Source organism: Budorcas taxicolor, chromosome 22 (assembly GCF_023091745.1).
Source record: "Budorcas taxicolor isolate Tak-1 chromosome 22, Takin1.1, whole genome shotgun sequence".
Classification (NCBI taxonomy): Eukaryota; Metazoa; Chordata; class Mammalia; order Artiodactyla; family Bovidae; genus Budorcas; species Budorcas taxicolor.
Genome location: NC_068931.1, coordinates 7,953,586 through 7,976,659, shown reverse-complemented (window position 1 = coordinate 7,976,659; position 23,074 = coordinate 7,953,586). Strand labels below are relative to the sequence as shown.

The following is a 23,074-nucleotide window of genomic DNA, read 5'->3' as shown; positions in this document are numbered from 1 at the left end:
TTAGAAGTTGCTATGACTCTAGATGTCACTTCAAAAAATGTATTATATATCATATATGTATAACATATAATCAACTTGATTACAATTATAAGGTATGAGGAAAATTAATGTTTAACATTAAAAAGTTCAACTGTGTTTAAAAAGACACAATTTTGTTTCTTTTATTTATATTGCTAGAATAGAACAGTAGTAGAGAAATCTACAAATATTGTTCTTTTTCATTTCTTTAAACTATAGTAGTCTTACTTATTCAGAGGCATACAGTCTGCTCTTGGCAATTACAGGAGTGTTGTTGTTTTGTCACTGAGTCGTGTCCAACTCTTTTCGACTCTGGGGACTGTAGCCCACCAGACTCCTCTTGTCCATGGGATTCTCCAAGCAAGAATACTGGAGTGGGTTGCCATTTCCTTCTCCAGATCTTCACAACCCAGGGATCGAACCCAAGTCTCCTGCTTGGCAGGCAGATTCTTTACCCAGTGAGCCACCAGGAAAGCCCCAATTACAAGAGTAATATCCTTAAGAGAGGAAAAAAAAAAAAAAAAAACCATTTCAAAAGTCAGTCAAAATGACTCAGCATACAAACATATATGACATATATGCATACAACCCAAAGAATCAGACCGACTCCTCTTGGAGACAACGCTGTAAAATGGGTGTGGGGGAGTAGGCTGGTAGGGACACACTAAAATCTAAGAAATTGATGTAAGAATTGCATGAGAAGATCATTCAGGCTGCAGTTAAAGAATGTGAGCATAGTTGTCAATCCCTGGATGCACACACACTATGTGGAAGCTGCACAGCATGGTCGGTAACCAGGGAGACTCTAGGGAAAGACCAGCAGAGCTGTGTGACCTCCTGCAAGTCACTTACCTTCGCTGTGTCTTGGCTACCTCTCCTTAAAAGAAGGAAGAGGAGCAATAATATCCACTTCAGAGGGTCAGGCTACCACCTGGTCTTTAGTGAAAGCTCAGTAATTATGAGGTAATTCATAACATGGCAAAAGGAAAACCTTTCTTTTTAAATGGGTAAAGTTTTAAAAGTTCATCCCAGAATTCACTATATGCATACACTGGAAATTAATTACATACACATATTACAGCCTCCATATACTTCAAAATCAAATGACAGCAAAACTTTTATTTAAAACACCTATGAAATTTAATGTTTAATTAATGTTTTAATTTAATGTATTCGTCATTTTCCTTAGATTCAAAGGGTAGCTCTGTAAATGTATCTGCTTACAGATGATAGATAGATAAAGAATACTTATTCTTAAAAGCATTACTGGGACTTCCCTGGTGGGCCTGTGATTAAGACTGTGAGCTCCCACTCCAGGAGCATGAATCCCATCCCTGGTTGGGGAACTAAGATCTCATGTGCTGCATGGCATGGCCTAAAACTAAACATTAAAACAACAACAAAATGCCATAAAGAAAAAAAAGGATGCAGAAGATGCAAGCTGATAAACATTAAAAAAAAAAAAAAAAAAAACTTTACTGAGTATTGGTTAGAGTGGCATTCAAAGTATTTATGTAGATGTTTGTAATAATTTCTGCTGTTATTCCAAAGTCCAGCTTTCTTTCACACCCTGTGAAAGTATTTTGGTCAATATGCGGTTTAAAATATGTACTGATGACATCTATTTTGTTTCAAGTTAATGAAAATACTATCCTACAAAGTCCAATTTTAAACGTCACCTAACAACTTCCAATACACAACCATATAAACTACGTTTTATTTGTGAGCATTTATACTCAGCAAGGAGAAGGCAATGGCAACACACTCCAGTACTCTTGCCTGGAAAATCCCATGGATGGAGGAGCCTGGTAGGCTACAAGTCCATGGGGTCGCTAAGGGTCGGACACGACTGAGTGACTTCACTTTCACTTTTCACTTTCATGCATTGGAGAAGGAAATGGCAACCCACTCCAGTGTTCTTGCCTGGAGAATCCCAGGGACGGGGGAGCCTGATGGGCTGCCGTCTATGGGGTCGCACAGAGTCGGACACACTGAAGCGACTTAGCAGCACTCAGCAAGGTGTCTTCTATTTTTTTCCCATTTATGTTGAATAAAATGGAAGATTAAGAGTGTGTCCCCTACTGAGAATTAAGTCAAGTCTTTGAGAAGCCCGTCATCCATAAACTTTCGAGCTCCAGAGAACTGGCAGAACCCTAACAGTGCCAAGCTTGGCTGGCGGACGGTCTCCTGGGCTTCGATTTCTGTGCAGCTTTCGAGTTTCATGAGCTCTTTTCCAAGAACAAACAAAACTAACTGATCTTGAGGGAGTGCACTGGTGTTGAGCTTTTCCTTATGAAGCAGCATGTTTTTTTCTTACACTGACCAGCATGTCCCACGTCACATGAACACTCTGCCCCACCACCTGGATTTCTGCCCTGCGTCTCATCTACAGGGTTTCTCCACCCATTCCCCTTGTCTCAGACAAACCAGGGCGTGGTCAACATATGTGCCCATGTGAGGCATGTTTTAACTCTTCATCATACAGAGAAGCTGTGTCTTTTTGAAGACTGGTTTTCTCGGGGTACATGCCCAGTAGTGGGATTGCTGGGTCATATGGTAGCTTTATTCCTAGTATTTTAAGGATCCTCCAGAGTGGCTGTATCAATTTCCATTCCTACCAACTGTGCAAGATGGTTTTCCCTTTATCTCCACATCCTTTCCAGCATTTTTTGTTTGTCATTTTTTGATGATGACCATTTTCATGGCTGCGAGGTGTTACCTCATTGTAGTTTTGATTTACAGATCTCGAATAATGAGCGATTTTGAGCATCTTTTTTATGTATGTTGGCCATCTGTATGTCTTTGTTGGAGAAATGTCTGTTTACACCCATTTTTTGATTGGGTTATGTGTTTCTGATAAGATGCATGTCTGCTGCTGCTGCTGTTGCTGCTATGTCGCTTCAGTCGTGTCCGGCTCTGTGCAACCCCACAGACGGCAGCCCACCAGGCTCCCCTGTCCCTGGGATTCTCCAGGCAAGAACACTGGAGTGGGTTGCTATTGCCTTCTCCAATGCATGAAAGTGAAAAGTGAAAGTGAAGTCGCTCAGTTGTATCCGACTCAGCGAACCCATGGACTGCAGCCCACCAGGCTTCTCCATCCATGGGATTTTTCCAAGTAAGAGTACTGGAGTGGGGTGCCATTGCCTTCTCCAAAGCTGCATGTCTATCCGTCTAGTCCAGGCTATGGTTTTTCCTGTGGTCATGTATGGATGTGAGAGTTGGACTGTGAAGAAGGCTGAGCACTGAAGAATTGATGCTTTTGAACTGTGGTGTTGGAGAAGACTCTTGAGAGTCCCTTGGACTGCAAGGAGATCCAACCAGTCCATTCTGAAGGAGATCAGCCCTGGGATTTCTTTGGAAGGAATGATGCTAAAGCTGAAACTCCAGTACTTTGGGCACCTCATGCGAAGAGTTGACTCATTGGAAAAGACTCTGATGCTGGGAGGGATTGGGGGCAGGAGGAGAAGGGGACGACAGAGGATGAGATGGCTGGATAGCGTCACTGACTCGACTGACGTGAACCTGAGTGAACTCCGGGAGTTGGTGATGGACAGGGAGGCCTGGCGTGCTGAGATTCATGGGGTCGCAAAGAGTCAGACACGACTGAGCGACTGAACTGAACTGGTGGACTTACAAATACAGCAGGGGAAGGAGAGGGTGGACTGAGTTTTTTTTACTTCTGTTGAGCTCTTAGACTTAGATTGGTGGTCTTCACTGAGCGCTTTGGACATGAGTGTGCTTTTCATACTAAAAGCATCATATAAGATATTTACAACAACACTGAAGGCACATTGTATTAATGTGTCTTATCTTTAATTTAGAGATAAGGAAAAATTGAATCTTGGGGAAAAAAAAAGTTTACATACCTTGCCTGAAGTCAAATGGCTAGGCGACTGTGGTGTTGATCTTTGATAACAAGTTGCAGACCACAAAGCCAGTGGGCTTAGCTCTGTGACTCTGCCACACAAATCGTGGTCTTCTATTTTTGAACATAGGAGAGAGGCGCTCACGTTCCTGCCTCAGTCCAGTGGAATTGACCCAACTGGTGTAATTCTCATCTTACCTGCTTTTTGAATAGGAAGTTTCCAATCAATTATTTTACAATGAACTATGGTAAAGAGGGAAGGATGTCATGGGCTCCAAGCCCCAGAGGCATCGCGCACTGGCTGTGGCACCGTGAACAAGTCCCATGACCCCCCAGGGCCCCATCTCCTTTGTCTGTAAAAGTCAGATAGTACATTTGTTGATAATTTATGTGGATATTAAAGGAGATAACCTGTGAAACCAATTTGCATAGGTCAAGGCACATAGAGAATGCCTCCTAACTGCTCATCTATAAATGGTAACTTTCGTCCTAATATGATTTTTTTAAATTCAAGACAATAATTAGGGAGAGTCAGCAAAAAGGGAAATTGATTTTTAACAGTTTTTTTTAAAAATACACATGAATTTTATGTAGGTGAACACAAATAAGCATTAAGTTTTATCATAAGGGCCAGCAGGGTCCCAGAACAGCGAAGGGAAATTGCAGGAGGCAGTGGTATAAGCTGGAAAATAGTAAAATGGGAACAGGTGCTGGGAAATCACATCAGTGAAATCACAAAAATCACATCAGTGGTCAGGCCCTTCCTGCTGCTTCTTGGCAGCAAAAATCCTCTCAAAACACAAGGCTGTGTTGTCACATGTCATTCATGCGGGAGGAAGCTCGCCTTCCCAGGAGAGATCAGCATATAAATGGGATAAAGAGCCGTGGACTCAGAAGTCTGGAGAACTGTTTTCTGTTGCGGGTTCTGCACGCAGGATTTTACCTGGAGCAAATCCCTGAATTTTCCTGGACTTGGATTTTTCCATCTGTAAGATGAAAGTAGTTGGATTTCTGGGAGTCAAACCACGATTTACATGGCCTGTGGACACAGTGAGCTGGGGCTTCCTCAGCCCACGACAGCCTCAGAGCAGTGAGGCTCACCTGGTGACCCAGAACAAGGGAGGCAAGAAGAGACTGCCTTCGGGGTCTTAAAGGGCGTGCCTGAAACGGACAGTGTCACAGTACCACACCTTATCAGTCAGAGCAGTCGCCAGCCAGCCCAGGCATGAAAGGTTGGAACCTAGATGCCCTGTTTCTGAATGCAGGCTTTCCAATAATTTGCAGTGGTCTTCAGTACCTTGTCAAGAACTTCCCTGGTGGCTCAGATGGTAAAGCATCTGTCTACAAGGCAGGAGACCTGGGTTCGATCCCTGGGTTGGGAAGATTCCCTGGAGAAGGAAATGGCAACCCACTCTGTACTCTTGCCAAGAAAATCCCATGGACGGAGGAGCCTGGTGCAGGCTACTGTCCATGGGGTCGCAGAGTCGGGCACGACTGAGCGACTTTACTTTGTCTTCGTCACTTTATCAGTCCTCCACTGCCCTTCTGTGACCCAGACGTTTTGGCTTCTCCCTAACAGCCGAGGTGGCGCTAGTGGTAAAGAACCCACCTGTCAATGCAGGAGACTTAAGAAACAGGGGTTCAGTCTCTGGGTTGGGAAGATCCCCTGGAGAAGCGCATGGCAACCCACTCTAGTATTCTTGCCTGGAGAATCCCATGGATGGAGGAGCCTGATGGGCTACAGTCCATGGGGTCCCAAAGAGTCGGACACAGCTGAGGGACTAACACTTTCACTTTAAGTGCTTCAGTCGTATCCAACTCTGCAATCCCATGGACTGTGACCCGCCAGGCTTCTCTGTCCATGAGATTCTCACGACATGAATACTGGAGTGGGTTGCCATGCGCTTCTCCAGGGGATCTTCCCAACCCAGAGATTGAACCCGGGTCTCCCGCATTGCAGCTGCTTCAAATTCTTTACCATTTCAGTCACCAGGGAAGGCCATGGGGTCACAAAGAGTCAGACACGACTGGAGGGACTTAGCACAGCACTTATACCCCCCGTCTACCAACCATGGCGTGTCAGTGTGTTAGTATCCCCGTTTCATAATAAAAAAGAAAGATTTTGAAAAATTGGCTGCATTGTTGCTATGTTTGGAGCCCTCCTTTATAGAAAAGAAAAAGACCTTCAAGAGAGTTAGGCTCTCAGATTCACCAAGTAGGGCACTTCTAGGGCAAGACACAGCAGTCCTCCCTACTAAAAAGTGAAATCAAACAAATACGTTCCAATCCTGTGGCTTCATCTTCAGTTAAAATTTAAAACCTTTCTAGTTTTATGTGGCTTTAAGGCCCTGTTGTTAACTTATCATATCAGGGACTCTGGACGGCACCTTCTCGGAAGGGCAGTGACTCCGGATGCAGACATCCAAGCCCCATGGGGCAGGGTCCCCCACCAGCGAGCAAATGGGACTCCAAGGCGACCTTATGACTCCCAGTTTTGCCAGGAGTCAGTCACTAAATAAAGGGGACATGTGCAGTGTTATTAATTAGAGGATCACCCATTGTCAGAAAGTGCACATTGACTCAGATTACATCAGAGAAATGTGTGCCAAGGCCAAACAAAACCATTTCTAGGACTTCTGAATCAGTAACAATGAATTTCTTCTTAAAAATGCAATGTAAAGTATCATTCTCTTTGAACTAATCATGTGTCTGAGCATCACCTGATGTGATGTTGTGTGGATCTCTGTCACTAACCTTAAGTTTATCTTTCAAATCAGAAAAGATACCATCCCTTTGAGGAGGGCAGGGCAACCCACTGCAGTATTCTTGCCTGGAGAATCCCATGGACAGAGGAGCCTGGCGGGCTACAGTCCATGGGGTCACAAAGAGTCAGACACGATTGAAGCAGCTGAGCACCCAGGCACGCAGCACCCTTTTATCACAGAACTTCTCAGGGAAAGCACTTTTTCTATTGAAGGAGTGAGGAATAAGGTCTGTTTGAGGAAGGAGCCATGGGGCGAGGCTGGGAGCGGGTGTCAGGAACAACGGACGATGCTGTGTGGTCAGGCTCCTCAGCATGGCTGTCCTCTTGCTCTCCGTCCGTCCCCTGCCTGGCTGGTGTCTGCTTCACCTACAATCTGCTCGCATAACTGACCTGCCTAAGCACTTGCCCCAGGCCCTGTGCTAAGTCAATTCAGTTTTGTCCGACCCTTTGCGACCCTATGGAGGGTGGAAATTCACCAGGGAAGAATACTGGAGTGGGTTACCATGCCCTCCAGGGGATCTTCCCGACCCAGGGATGGAACCTGAGTCTCCTGCCTTGGCAGATGGGTTCTTTACCACTAGAGTCACCTGGGACGCCCACCCCAGCGCCCCCTGGTGCTTGCCCTAATCAAAGGGGTGCTGAGGAGCCTCTGGCGCCTCTGCTGGTTACCCTGGTAACTAACAAGCCTTCCTGACGTCCATCCCACTGTAACTGGCGATCTCCGACCCTCCCCAGCAAACACTGCTGCTGTATTCGCCCCGCACGGTGGGGGGTCACTCCAGGACCTTGCTTCCAACATGTGAGCTTCCCCATCCGTTAAACCAAGGCCCCTCAAACTCTGGGATCGAATGCCTGATGCTCTGAGGTGGGGCTGTTGTAATAACTATAGGAATAAAATGCACAATAAATGTAATGTATTTGAACCATCCCCAAACCATCTGCCCCACTCCATCTGTGGGAAAATTCTCTTCCAGGAAATCGGTCCTGGTGCCAAAAAGGTTGGGGACTGTGGCCTTTAAACCGCTGATGTCTCTGACTCTGGGCTCTTTCTTCAGCCTAGAATAGGTCTGGGGGTGCAGCCCAACAGACACTCACATGGGTGAAAAGGAAATGCTATCTTGCGTTTGCCACTATTTTGGGCATCTGTTTCTGATAGGGGTTGCACCTCCATTTGTTGAGTTATTTTACAGTCCAGTAAACTGTAGAGCGCTGATAGTCATGCAGGTAATTCTCGCTTATAGAAATGTAGATAAACTTATCTGGTGGAATAGAATGGATCACCACTGTGGTTCTTCACCCGCGTTCCTGACCAACTTTGGCTTCCCTGGTGGCTCAGAGGTTAAAGCGTCTGACTACGATGCAGGAGACCTGGGTTCGATCCCTGGATTGGGAAGATCCCCTGGAGACGGAAATGGCAACCCCCTCCAGTACTCTTGCCTGGAGAATCCCATGGACGGAGGAGCCTGGTGGGCTATAGTCCACGGGGTCGCAAAGAGTCGGACACGACTAAACGACTTCACTTCACTTCTGAATTAATGAGATCAATTGTTTACAAGTGTTCATTTCATATTTTTTTAAGTCACGATTTTCCTTACTTGAAAATGATGATCTTGGGACTTCCCTGGCGATCCAGTGGTTAGGACTCAGCACTTTCACTGCGGTGGCCCCGGGTTCAATCCCCAGTCAGGGAACTAAGATCCTTCAAGCCCGCCCAGCACAGCCCACCCCCCAATGATATCTTGAAACAGCATGTTATGCACGAACCTGTAACAGAGTCTATTATATGTCACTCATATTTAACCCTGAACTTTTTCAAGAGCCGATTTCAATTGCATATTTTAAGTAAAGCCTGAGACACAGTTTCTTTTTCTTTTAGCTCCAGACAAGCTTGACGGAACCCATGACGTTATCCAAATCGATCTCTCTTCCTCGCAGCGCCTACTGGCACCACATCACCCGGCAGAGCAGCGTTGGAGAAATCTACAGTTTGCAAGGCAAGTGGGCTTCCTGGGGGTGAAACCAGGAGCCACGCAGTTTGCTTTGTATTTGCCCTGCTTGCTTCTCCTCCATTTTCATTTATCTGCTTTCCCCGCCCAAAGTGGGAGCTCTGAGACTTACCGTGGCTTTTCTAAAATTATTATTTCATAGACTCATGGTAAAAATTATCCCAAAGCTAACCAAGGGCCGAGGAACTGCTTTGGCGAAGGAGTGGAACTGAAAAAAATGATACAAACATTGTCAGAAGCTAAAAGTGGCTACTACCAGGGTCTGTTTCCTGCTGTGTCTTACAAAGGGTTTGCCTCTTAGCATCTTTTTGCCATAAGAGGGTTGACTCTCTGTTCAGGAGGCTGACTGCTGGCTTCGTCATGAGATGCTCCGTGAACTCTCATAGTTTTAAGGCTGATGTGGAAACCATTTGGGAGGGAGCAGGGCAGGAGAAGAGGAGTGTAAATCCGTTGCTTCTGTATTTTTCCTAATGGTAAATGGTTGATTGACTGCATAGACGTGCAGATGAATCAGATTAACAGTGGCAGGTATTTGATCAATAACAGCAGAACTCAGCTTCCACAGTTCTCTTCCTGTTTCTTCCCTTCTGTCCTTAATGAATAAACTTATCCTTCAAATAAAATATTCAGCTGCAAGAAACTAATAACTGACCAAGACAAAAGGAAGCAGGAACTAGGGAAAATAAGGCTTAAAACAAAACCAAACACACACAGCTGAAAACTCTCATCAGACAAACTTTTTTTTGAGCACAAGAGGCTTGAATGTAGGAGCTACCCAGTAAATATCAGGTGAAGGAATGACCGTTATAACCTTCAACGTAATTAGGCAATCAGAATATTCTTCTTTTTATGCATTAACTTTTGCTCATATTAACAACACTAAATGTTTTGAGAGGAAAAAAATGGTGACAAACAACCTGAAATAGTGTTATTTTTTAAGCAATATTTGCTTGCCAGAGTTTCAGACCTAGAATAATGAGATTCAATGAGTGGGAATGAATGATTAAGATACAGTCTGCAGGAAAAAGCAGAACCATTTTAGTCATTTATGGAAGATAATTGCATTTGATATTTTAAATGAACTGTCTTACCACCAGCTTGACTGCTGTATTTAACAGGTCGTGATTATTTTTTGTATTATTTATTTGTATGAGAAGATCTTTAATAGGATAAGGACTAGAGGACTGGGAAAGGGAGGGGAAACTGCTCTGACAGTTCATGAATCAGAGAAGACGTGCTTCTCATTCCATTGGTTCCCTCCAGAAATGCCAGCACTACACACTTAAATTGCCTGAGTCGTGATCTTGTAAAATTCATCTTGCTTGTTCCTGTGGTTAGAAATAATTAGAAAATATGCTTTTAATATAAATTTATTTTTATTTAAATGTAATCATATATCTGTAAATATTCAATAGAAGAAAACTAAAAATATGGAATATTCAAAGAAGAAAACAAAAACAACTAAATCTCTAAGCTACTACAAATAAGTTGTAGAAATACTACTACAAATAAGTTGGAAAAGGGTTGGAACAACTCTACTGATAACTTTGGGTTCTAACAAGGTTTTGGTCTATAATTCCAGCAAATAAAAGACTGTGGTTTTCATGGTAACATGGAAAACTTTTCTCTGAAGGTAGTATTAAGATTTAGGTGGATAACTTCCAAAATAATGTCATAAGCGCCCAACAAAAAATACCAGAAGGCAGTGAAATTGCTGAAAACATTGCAGTGAGACTTGTTGGAGGACAGTGGTGATTTACACAATAAAACAGAATCAATAAGTGATTAGATACTCTATGATTTATCTCACTAATATTTCCAGTTAAGGGTTTCAAATGCCTTATTAGTTATGATCTATTTAGATGATTGTGTTGGGGAGGGGAAATATACCTTCTACCCTTCAGGGTTCTTTGGCTGGTCTAATAATTAAATTGATGTGAAATTAACAGGAGAAAAATAAATGTAATGGTATACATTAGGGATTCCCATGAGACCCAAAGCCAAGAATGGTGGCTGAGGCTTATCCGGTGTTCTGAGCAAAGGGAAGGGACAGGGCCTAGGGCTTCCAAGGGTAGAGGTGGGTGGCAGGACACAGGTGACAAGAAGAGCAGGTGTTTGGTAATTAGATGTTTGCCCTGCCACACAGATTGGTCCTTCTGATAAAAGTTATCTCTGGTAACAGCTCTGCATCTGAGCCAGGCGCTCAGTCTGGATTCTTTTAGTCAATTAAGCACGAGGTTAAAAACTCTTCCTGAGTCTTCTGGGCCTTGATTGTCTTTGGCTCGAAAGAATCCACTTGCCAAAGTGGAACATTTTGGGGAGGCTTGTTCTGAACCCCTTCAATCTCAATGTCACATTCTTCTCTGGCTGTTGCTTGTAGCCGGCCCAAAAAAAAAAAAATGCATTGATGAAGGTGATTACTGTAAATCAGATAACTATAAAATGTATTCAATGCAGAGTACATTTCACTCTGCTGGGCATTTATTTTTGCATTGCATACCTCTTGCCTGCGTGCTCAGGTATGTCCAACTCTGCAACACCATGGACTGTAACCCACCAGGCTTCTCTGTCCATGGAGTTTTCCAGGCAAAAATATTATAGAGAATGAGTTGCCATTTCCTCCTCGTCCATCTCCTCAGGATGTAGATCTTCCTGACCCAGGTATCGAACCCATGTCTCTTGCATCTCCTGTATTGGCAGGCGGATTCTTTACTGCTGCGCCAGCTGAGAAGCCCAAATAAATTAAAAGTGAAAAAAGTCACTCAGTTGTGTCTGACTCATTGTGACCGCATATACTGTACAGCCCATGGAATTCTCCAGGCCAGAATACTGGAGTGCTGGAGTGGGTTGTCATGCTCTTCTCCAGATCTTCCCAACCCAGAGATCAAACCAAGGTCTCCTGCATTGCAGGTGGATTCTTCAGTAGCTGAGCCACGAGGGAAGCCTAAGAATACTGGAGTGAGTAGCCTATCTCTTCTCCAGTGAATCTTCCCAACCTAGGAATTGAACCAGGGTCTCCTGCATTGCAGGCAGATGTTTAAAAAGAGAGAGAAGGAAAACAAAGACAATCTCATCACCCCTTCATCCCACTAAACTACATATACAAGTGTGGTTTTTTGCATCTCAGTCCTCACTTGTGCTCCTTAAAGTGGTCCCACCTCTTTACAAGGAGGGGAACATGGTCAAGCAGCTGCCGTCACTGATCATCCAGAGTCCGAGGACAACTGACACTGGGGGGAGACACATCATCGAGTAAACTGCAGGTGGCATCGGGGACTAAAAATATCATTAGGGTCTTTCCAGCATACTGTGAACATTCTCACTGTGGAGCTGAGGCCAGTATGAATTCAATTCATCAGGCTTTCATTCACAAGGTAATAGGGGGAAGTTAATATGCTTAAAGTTTAATAGATTGGAATTCATTAATAAGCAGCACATGTACTGGAAGTGGAAAAGAAAATTCCTGGTGTGAAACCAAATCCATTCTCTACAGGACTTACCTGTAACTTCAGCTGCCTATCACCCTCAAAACTGCACTCTCTTTGGTTTTACTGTATACATTTCTGTCATCTACTCTATAACCGTAGAGGCAAGATAGACTTAAAAGATTGACATATCAATACTGACATCCTGTGTTTACTCTAATGTCTGGAAAAGAGGTGCAATGTAATCTTCCAGATCTCCCACTAGGCGCTCAGAAAGAGTGGGCTCTTACAGCTTCCCTGTTGGACGCTAGCTCTCTGGAGTCAAAAAAAAAAAAAATTGACAAACAGAATAATTCACCTTTAGGTGGCTAAATCCAAGGCTGCTGCTGTTGAAAATCTCTGCCCCTAAATGGCTGTGATGGGTTCTGATTCCCCTTCCTGCAGAGGGTGTTCATAAAGACTTTTCTCGATTTTTAGTGGGCAGTCAGGCTGATTGATTATTAGAAGGTAGTTTTTCTATGTCTCTAACTTCTGCATTTATGAAAAACATTTATGTCACTACACCTTCTTGTGATGCTCTTTCTAGTCTCAAGGAACTCTTGGTCCAAAAGTGAAGGCTTAAAACACACTATTTGTTTCACTCATATCAGAACTGTGATTTTAGTTCTAAGGCCTTCAGCAGAAAATGTGTTGGGAAGATGAGAAACACTCAGAAAAGCAAAAAGAAAGGGAGGGAGAAAAAGAAAATAAGTCCGTAATGTAAGCGAGTACAGGTTCAGCTGCTCACCGCTCAACAGCCAGGAAATTGAGGAGCAGAATTCGGTAGAGAAGAAAGAACTTTATTCAGAAAAGCTGGTGATCTGGGGAGATGGTGGCCTCATGTCTGGAAACCAACTCCCAAGATTCTGCTCAGCCATGAGAGCTTTTAAAGGGAAAAGAGGGGGAACAATCTCAGTTAATCATTGAGGCAGGAAGTCAGATTATTCATCATGTTCTCTTGCATGCAGGCCTGCTGACTTCTCCCCATCATCCTTAGGATGCTGTCTTGCCAGGAGAGTCGGCCTGGGGATTTGCAAAGGAGAAGAAGCTAAGGGTAGAGACCTAGCTTCTTTAACTACTTAATTATTCCTTCTAATCTAGGAAAGGAATCAACAGGCTAGATTAAGTGTACACTTTTGTGTGTGTGCTCAGTCATGTCCCACTCTTTGCGACTCCGTGGATTCTAGCCCCCATGGACTCCTTTGTCCATGGAATTTTCCAGGCAAGAATTCTAGAGTGGGTTGCCAATTCCTTCTCCAGGGGATCTTCCTAACCAAGGGATCAAACCGTAGTCTCCTGTATTAGCAGATGAATTCTTTACCACTGTGCTACCTGGGAAGCCCTAAGGTGTATATTTAGGAAAGCAGAAATCAGGAGCTATATTAACTGTTGCCTAACGATCTAGTCTTTATGATTAAAGTCTAAGGAAAACAGGGATAAACAAACAAAAGGGACATGGAAGCTGCTTCCAGTAAGGGGGTCAGAGTTGTCCTTCAGTTCAGTTCAGTTCAGTCGTTCAGTTGTGTCCGACTCTTTGCAACCCCATGAATCGCAGCACGCCAGGCCTCCCTGTCCATCACCAACTCCCGGAATTCACTCAGACTCATGTCCATTGAGTCAGTGATGCCATCCAGCCATCTCATCCTCTGTCGTCCCCTTCTCCTCCTGCCCCCAATCCCTCCTAGCATGAAAGTCTTTTCCAATGAGTCAACTCTTCGCATGAGGTGGCCAAAGTACTGGAGTTTCAGCTTTAGCATCATTCCTTCCAAAGAAATCCCAGGGCTGATCTCCTTCAGAATGGACTGGTTGGATCTCCTTGCATTCCAAGGGACTCTCAAGAGTCTTCTCCAACACCACAGTTCAAAAGCATCAATTCTTCGGCGCTCGATCTTCTTCAAAGTCCAACTCTCACATCCATACATGACTACTGGAAAAACCATAGCCTTGACTAGACTGACCTTAGTCGGCAAAGTAATGTCTCTGCTTTTGAATATGCTATCTAGGTTGGTCATAACTTTTCTTCCAAGGAATAAGCATCTTTTAATTTCATGGCTGCAATCACCATCTGCAGTGATTTTGGAGCCCCCCAAAATAAAGTCTGACACTGTTTCCCCATCTATTCACATGGAGTGATGGGACCAGATTCCATGATCTTCCTTTTGTGAATGTTGAGCTTCAAGCCAACTTTTTCACTCTCCTCTTTTACTTTCATCAAGAGGCTTTTTAGTTACTCTATTATTTACAATATTGTGATGGTTTTTGCTATACATCAACATGACTTTTAATCACAATTCTACTTATGTACACAACAGATTATGGAACAGAGTCAGTCGCTTCAGTCATGTCCGACTCTTTGTGATCCCATGGACTATAGCCCACCAAGCACTGTCTGTAGGATTCTCCAGGCAAGAATACTGGAGTGAGTTGCCATTCCCTTCTCCAAGGGATTTTCCTGACCCAGGGTTTGAACCCGGGCCTCCTGCATTGCAGGCAGTTTCTTTACCATCTGAGCCACCAGAGACGCCCAGAGAATGTCAAATGGTTTGGGGCTTTCATCACTCAGAGCTCTGGAGCACAGAGCTTTGGGGAAAGTCTGAAGCCTGAAGGTCAATGGTGAAATGCTGCATTTAACAAAAAAGCAGCAACATTTAACAAAGAAACGTGCCATAAGTACGAATTTAAATAGATTATGGGAGGAATCAAGTTTGCCTCAGACATCAAGCTGACGTCATCTTTACTTACACCTCTTATTAAAAGCGTTCCCACTTTAAACTTAGTAGTAGTAGTGTTAGTCGCTGGGTCATATCCAACTCTTTGCGGCCCCACAGACTGCAACCTGCCAGGGCCCTCTGTTCATGGGATTATCCAGGGAAGAATACCGGAGCGGGTTGCCATAGAAAATGCATTGAAAAGCTATTGGGAGGGGTAGCGTCGATACCGCTCCCCGAGGACAGTCCTCAGCCTGTGTCTCAAGGAGCAGCACCCAGCCCCAGCGGCCCGGCGGCCCATGTCCTGCACAGCCAGGCTGCCTGCCTGAACAGCTGGCACGTCTGCTGCTCGCTAAAGGACCGTCATTCTCCCTGGACACCGATGCTCGCAGCTGCTGGTCCTCGCTCAGGTGGCCCAGGAGGCGCCAGGAGATGCCGAGGCTCCTGCCCCTGGTAGCCAGGTTTCTGTCTCCATCTGCCGCTCGCCTCCAGGGTGAGTTCTCCCACACGCTACAGTGATGGAAGGGGCCTCGAGAATATGGGCCGGAAATGAGCCCTGTGCACCGGCTTAGGGGACTCGGTGTTACCCGTCAACGTTCCCTGATACATTTATTGACTCCTTTTTTGCACCAGTTTTTATGAGATAGGCTGGGACTCATTTTTGAACAGTCTGAACAGCTTTGCTGTTTGAACTAAGGACCATTGGAGATGCCATTTGTAAAGGTGATAACTTTGGAGTTCTGCTTTCATTAACGCTGATTAATACTCACGTGCCAGTTCTCAACTGCCTTAAGCCCGCCCTCCGCCCATCGCCCATAATTAGCTTCAGACCCCGAGTGTTAGCACAGCAGCGCACCTGGTTACACAGAAGCCAGTTTATGTTGGCCGAAAGGGCATCCGCGGCGCCAACTTCTCCGAAGGACAGGATGCAAACAGGCAATTAGAATTAGAGATAACCTTCGCAAGATAGTAAATAGAGTTCTGGCGGAGACGAGGGAGGCAAATCAAAGGATTTACTTGCTCTTCGTCGGCTCTGACCCTCTGTCCTCTTTTACTGCCCATTCAGTTTCGAGTTTGCGTGGTTTTTAAATTGCTTCCATCGAGGTCTTCTGTTTAAATTTTCATGATATGATGTTTTCCAAATTGCAAAGTTAATGAAAGCCTCCTGCAGCAAGTAAAACACAGAGAGACTTCTGCACTAGTGGTAGAAAGGAACTTCACGATCCACGTGTCTTCCCAGAATGTGATCTGCACGTTGTCGGGTGAGTCAGTCTCGCTGGGTCCGTGGCCGCCAAATACATCACACGTCTTCCCTAGGGCCCGGGCCTGCCTTTGGAGATTCTACCACAACCATTAAAAACAAGAGCTAGTTTTTAGAATCATCAGTTTTCATCTATGTGAACATTTATGGTGGGCTTCCCGGATGGCTCAGCAGTTGAGAATCTGCTTGCCCATCCAAGAGATGTGGGTTCGATCCCCAAGTCAGGAAGATTCCCCTAGAGGAGGAAACAGCAACCCACTCAGTATTCTTGCCCGGAGAATCCCATGGACAGAGGAGCCTGGTGGGCTACAGTCCACGGGGTCACATAAGAGTGAGACATGACCAAGCACAGCACAACAGCACATGACGCCTACAGCATGGCCTTGCCTTACGAAGGGTGAGTGCAGGGAAGGGCCTCCCTGGGTATCTGCACCCCCGAAACAGATGTCAGATAAAAACGCTACAATAGTCTCAGTGCGAACTGCATGCACAGTCCGTCACTTGCTCTTCCAGGCTCCCAGACATTCAAGTCTAACTTCCATACATCAATGTATTTGTTTACAAACCTGCTTCTTCCACTAGGTTGTGAGGTAGCAAGTTTGATTTTTTTTTTTTTATCCCCATGGCGCCGCCAAATTTGGGGGCTCAGTCATGATGAAGAGGCTCTACCTGCAGAAGCTACAGTCTTGAGTTTGGGAGCTAAGTTAATCAGAGTTTGAATATTTACCAGAGCTAAGTTGTGTGTCTTGGGGCCATTTACTTAATCTTTCTAAGCGTCACTGTCTTCATCTCTAAACCAAGGATAATAGTACCTATTATGGTGCTTAAATGAGATTGTCCACATGAGGCGTAAAGGTTCCCTAGTCATTAACCATTGTCAATATATTGAAGTAAATTAAATTCACGCTGAGAAGTTTCTTTCCCAGACAGAGAATCATGCTATCCTACTCCAGTTTATTCCACTTTTTTACTTTAAAATGTTATTATAGAGTTTCCACTATGCATGAAGAATTCTGTTTTGTTCTAAGGACGTTATAAAAATCTAGCTTTAAGTAATAGTATTCCGGGAGTGGGAGGCTCAAGAGGGAGAGGATATCTGTACACTTATGGCTGATTCACACTGTCACACAGCAAAAACCAACACAACATTGTAAAGCAGTTACCCTCCAATTAGAGAAAAAAAATTTTTAAGGATGTAAAATTAAAAATTAATAAAAGAAATACATTTCCAGCATCTGAAATTTGAGAAAAACTAACTCTAACCTAAGTTTTTGATGCAAGAGGAAAAGGGACAAGGTCAGGCTTAAGTCTTCATTGGTTTTTTCTTTCCCCTCTCAGTATAAGCCAGCTCTTACCCTCTAAGGAGGTGACACTCCTCCCAAGTTTGCATCACACAGTCCATGTAGCCTAAGGAAAACAGGACTCCGTTTTCCAGGCTGGGGAGTAAAAAACTCCTGAAGGACTTTATCCAGCTCAGTGACGAAGAGGTGAACCCACCGCAGCCTGCACTCCCACCCAAGATCCATTCTGACGACTCACCCATCCTGTCTCCTGAGAACCTTTCTGAACACTTGGTGCCTGCCCCAGGCACAGCCTCTCTCCCTGGGTAGACCAGCTTTGCTTGATCCCATTATTACCAAGTCGGGTTCATCACGGCGTACATTCTACTGGCTGGACCACAGGTGAAAGGCACAGTTTAGTTAATTAAGTCTAGCACAGTGAAAATGGAATATAACTCAGTGTGAAATACAGCAGTCAGCCGCTTAATCCTGGTCTATTAGGTATAAAAAGTAGTTAATAAAAGGCGCAGAGCTTCCAGATAGTATATTGGATTGCGATAATCTAACGAGGGCCTTATTCAAACAGACTGCTTCACTCTCTAATTCAAACCTGGAATTGAAACTTCAATTTCAGACTTGAATTAAACCTGAAACTTGGTCTCTCTACTTGATTTTCCTCCATCAAGCTTCTACCGTGCGATATTCTAAAACACAATCGGTAACACGTGTAGTTCTACATTGATCAAACTTTTATGGGAAAAATATATTCCACTTTATTCTGTAGGGGATAAAACTGGTACATAATGTTAGCTCAAGGAAAGGTTAACGCAACCATGACAGAAGGTCCGCTGTCTCTGTCATGGATTTGGGTGCATATGCTCAAACATGTACACACACACACACACACATCTACACACACACGGGACCATTTGGCTCATTGCTGTCCACTGTTTATCACTTCCCTTGAAAATGTACCTATTAAGCTATGCTTCACAAACTAGAAACTACATAGAAGAATCTTGAGAGGAAAAACAGTTCACTTGTATTTTTCTTCCTGATTCTGTTTTTTGTTCTGTTTTTTTAACCTCATTTCTACCTCTTGCTGCTGCTGCTAAGTCGCTTCAGTCATGTCCAACTCTGTGCGACCCCATTACCCTTCAACTAAATGTACCCCAACCCTAATTCTAGATTTAACATTAATACTTGCTTTTCATCCATCCCCCACTCCTTATTTTCTTTTGTCTGCCAAAGAATATGACATCTGGATGATGTCATGATTGGAGAATAAGAAAAAATGAGAAACATCAGGAAATTCACATCATTAAAATTATGTGTGCATGCTAAGTCACTTCAGTCATGTCCGACTCTGTGCAACCCTAATGACTGTAGCCCACCAGGCTCTGTCCGGGGGATTCTCCAGGCAAGAATACTGGAGCGAGTTGCCATGCCCTCTTCCAGGGATGTGAAAATTATACTGCAGAGTTAATATAAATTTAAGCTGGGATGTGGCCTTCAGTAAAGTTCTGGCACTTACCCCACTGCTCTATAAATAATACATGCTAATTCAAAGTTTACTACTTCAAACTGAAAACATCCAATATTTTAAAACTTTAAATTGTGGTTGCATAAGTTTTGTTCTTGTTCTTGTTATTCAGTCACTAAGTCATGTCCAACTCTTTGTGACCACCATGGACTGCGGCACGCCAGTCTTCCCTGTCGTTCACTAGTCCCAGAGTTTGCTCAACCTCATGTCTACTGAGTCAGTGATGATGTCTAACCATCTCATCCTCTGTCGTCCCCTTCTCCTTCTGGTCTCAGTCTTTCCCAGCATCAAGGTCTTTTCCAATGAGTCAGCTCTTCACATCAGGTAGCCAAAGTATTGGAGCTTCAGTGTCAGTCCCTCAAGTGAATATTCAGGGTTGACTAACATTAATATTGACTGGTTTGATGCTCTTACTGTCCAAGGCTCTCAAGAGTCTTCTCCATCACCACAGTTCAAAAGCATCAATTCTTTGGTGCTCAATCTTCTTTATGGACCAACTCTCACATCTATACATGATTATTAGAAAACCATCAGTTCAGTTCAGTCGCTTAGTCATCTCCAGCTCTTTGCACCCCATGGACTGCAGCACACCAGGCTTCCCTGTTCATCACCAACTCCCAGAGCTTGCTCATACTCATGTCCATTGAGTCGGTGATGCCATCCAACCATCTCATCTTCTGCCGTCCCCTTCTCCTCCCACCTTCAGTCTTTCCCAGCATCAGGGTCGTTTCCAGTGACTCAGTTCTTTGCATCAGGTGGCCAAAGGATTGGAGTTTCAGCTTCAGCATTACTCCTTCCAATGAATATTCAGGACTGATTTCCTTTAGGACGGACTGGTTGGATGTCCTTGCAGTCCAAGGGACTCTCAAGAGTCTTCTCCAGCACCACAGTTCAAAAGCATCAATTCTTTGGCGCTCAGCTTTCTATATAGTCCAACTCTCACATCCATACTTGACTACTAGAAAAACCATAGCTTTGACTAGATGGACTTTTGTCGGCAAAGTAATGTCCCTACTTTTTAATATGCTGTCTAGGTTGGCATAGATTTTCTTCCAAGGAGCAAGTGCCTTTTAATTTCATGGCTGCAGTCACCATCTACAGTGATTTTGGAGCCCCCAAAAATAAAGTCTTCCACTGTTTCCATTGTTTCTCCATCTATTTGCCATGAAATGATGGGACCAGATGCCATGATCTTAGTTTCCTGAATGTTGAGCTTTAAGCCAACTTTTTCACTCTCCTCTTTCACTTTCATCAAGAGGCTCTTTAGTGCCTCTTTGCTTTCTGCCATAAGGGTGGTGTCATCTGCATATCTGAGGTTACTGATATTTCTCCTGGCAATCTTGATTCCACCTTGTGCTTCATCCAGCCCAGCATTTTGCATGATGTACTCTGCATATAATTTAAATAAGCAAGGAGACAGTATACAGCCTTGATGTACTCCTTTCCCTATTTGAAACCAGTCTATTGTTCCATGTCCAGTTCTAACTGCTGGTTCTTGACCTGTACACAGATTTCTCAGGAGGCAGGTAAGGTGGTCTGGTATTCCCATCTTTAAGAATTTTCCACAGTCTGTTGTGATCCACACAGTCAAAGCTTTGGCATAGTCAATAAAGCAGAAGTAGATGTTTTTCTGGAACTGTCTTGCCTTATCAATGATTCAATGGATGTTGGCAATTTGATCTCTGGTTCCTCTGCCTTTTCTAAATCTAGTTTGAACATCTAGAAGTAAGTTGCAGCCCCACTTGGAGAATTTTGAGCATTACTTTGCTAGCATGTGAGATGAGTGTAATTGTGCAGTAGTTTGAACATTCTTTGGCATTGCCTTCCTTTGGGATTGGAATGAAAACAGACCTTTTCCATTCCATGGCCACTGCTGAGTTTTCCAAATTTGCTGGCATATTGAGTGCAACACTTTCACAGTGTTATCTTTTAGGATTTGCAATAGCTCAACTGGAATTCCATCACCTTCACTAGCTTTGTTCATAGTGATGCTTCCTAAGGTCCACTTGACTTCACATTCCAGGTTGTCTGGCTCAAGGTGAATGATCACACCATCATGGTTATCTGGGTCGTAAAGATCTTTTTTGTGTAGTTCTTGTGTATATTCTTGCCACCTCTACTTAGTATCTTCTGCTTCTGTTAGGTCCATACCATTTCTTTATTGTGACCATCTTTGTATGACATGTTCCCTTGGTATCTCTAATTTTCTTAAAAAGATCCCCAATCTTTCCCAATCTGTTGTTTTCCTCTATTTCTTGGCATTGATCACTAAGGAAGGCCTTCTTATCTTTCCTTGCTATTCTTTGGAACTCTGCATTCAAATGGCTATATCTTTCCTTTTCTCCTTTGCCTTTGGCTTCTCTTTTCTCAGCTAATTGTCAGGCCTCCTCAGACAACCATTTTGCCATTTTGCATTTCTTTTTCTTGGGGATGGTCTTGATCACTGCCTCCTGTACAGTGTCACAAACCTCCATCAATAGCTCTTCAAGCACTCTGTCTATCAGATCTAATCCCTTGAACCTATTTGTCACTTCCACTGTATAATCTAAGGGATTTGATTTAGGTCATACCTGAATTGTCTAGTGATTTTCCCTACTTTCTTCAATTTAAGTCTGAATTTTGCAGTAAGGAGTTCATGATCTGAGCCAGTCAACTTCTGGTCTTGTTTTTGCTGACTGTATAGAGCTTCTCCATCTTTGGCTGCAAAGAATATGAAGAATCTGATTTGGGTATTGACCATCTGGTGATGTCCATGTGTAGATTGTTCTCTTGTGTTGTTTGAAGAGGGTGTTTGCTATGATTGGTGAGTTCTCTTGGCAAAACTCTTTTAGACTTTGCCCTGCTTCATTTTTCACTCCAAGGCCAAACTTGCCTGTTACTCCAGGTATCTCCTAACTTCCTGCTTTTGCATACCAGTCCCCTGTAATGAAAAGAACATCTTCTTTTAGTGTTAGTTCTAGAAGGTCTTGTAGGTCTTCATAGAACCATTCAACTTCAGCTTCTTCAGCCTTACTGGTTGGGGCATAGACTTGGATTATTGTAATATTGAATGGTTTGCCTTGGAAATGAACAGAGATCATTCTGTTGTTTTTGAGGTTGCATCCAAGTACTGCATTTCACACTCTTTTGTTGACTATGATGGCTACTCCAGTTCTTCTAAGGGATTCTTGCCCACAGTAGTAGATATAATCATCATCTGAATTAAATTCGCCCATTCCAGTCCATTTTACTTCACTGATTCCTAAAATGTTGATCTTCACTCTTGCTGTCTCCTGTTTGACCAGTTCCAATTTGCCTTGATTCATGGACCTAACATTCTAGGTTCCTATGCAATATTGTTCTTTACAGCATCAGACTTTACTTCCATCACTAGTCACATTCACAACTGGGTGGTGTTGTTACTTTGGCTCCATCTCTTCATTCTTTCTGGAGTTATTTCTCCCCTCTTCTCCAGTAGCATATTGGACACCTACCGACCTGGGAAGTTCATTTTTCAGTGTCCTGTCTTTTTGCCTTTTCATACCGTTCATGGGGTTCTCAAGGCAAGAATACTGAAGTGGTTTGCCATTCCCTTCTCCAGTGGGCCACATTTTGTCAGAACTCTCCACCATGTCCCATCCGTCTTAGGTGGCCCTACATGGCATGGCTCATAGTTTCATTGAGTTAGACAAGGCTGTGGTTGATGTGATCAGATTGGTTAGGTTTCTGTGCTTGTGGTTTTCATTCTGTCTTCTCTCTGACAGGGATAAGGATAAGAGGCTTATGGAAGCTTCCTGATGGGAGAGACTGACTGTAGGAGAAACTGGGTCTTGTTCTGATGAGCGGGGCCATGCTCAGTAAATCTTTAATTAGATTTTCTGCTGATGAGCAGGGCTGTGGCCCTCCCTGCTGTTTAACCTGAGACCAAACTATGGTGGAGGTAATGAAGATAATGGCGACCTCCTTCAAAAGGTCCCATGCAGGCACTGCTACACAACGTGCCCCCAACCCTGCAGCAGGCCACCACCAACTCAGGCCTCTGCCAGAGACTCCTGGACACTCACAGGCAAGTCTGGGTCAGTCTCCTGTGGGGTCACTGCTCCTTTCTCCTGGGTCTTGGTGTACACAAGGTTTTGTTTGTGCCTTCCAAGAGTCTGTTTCCCCAAGTCCTGTATAAGTTCTGGTG

General features: G+C 44.0%; 1 protein-coding gene across 1 annotated transcript in view; it reads left to right on the top strand.

Moving 5' to 3' along the window:
• DOK6 (docking protein 6) overlaps window positions 1-23,074 on the top strand; it is a 391,087-nt gene that overhangs the window by 318,008 nt on the left and 50,005 nt on the right. Inside the window, exon 7 of the mRNA XM_052660529.1 lies at window positions 8,524-8,641. Within this exon, the coding sequence (XP_052516489.1) occupies window positions 8,524-8,641 (118 nt within the window). The remainder of the gene's footprint in view (window positions 1-8,523; window positions 8,642-23,074) is intronic.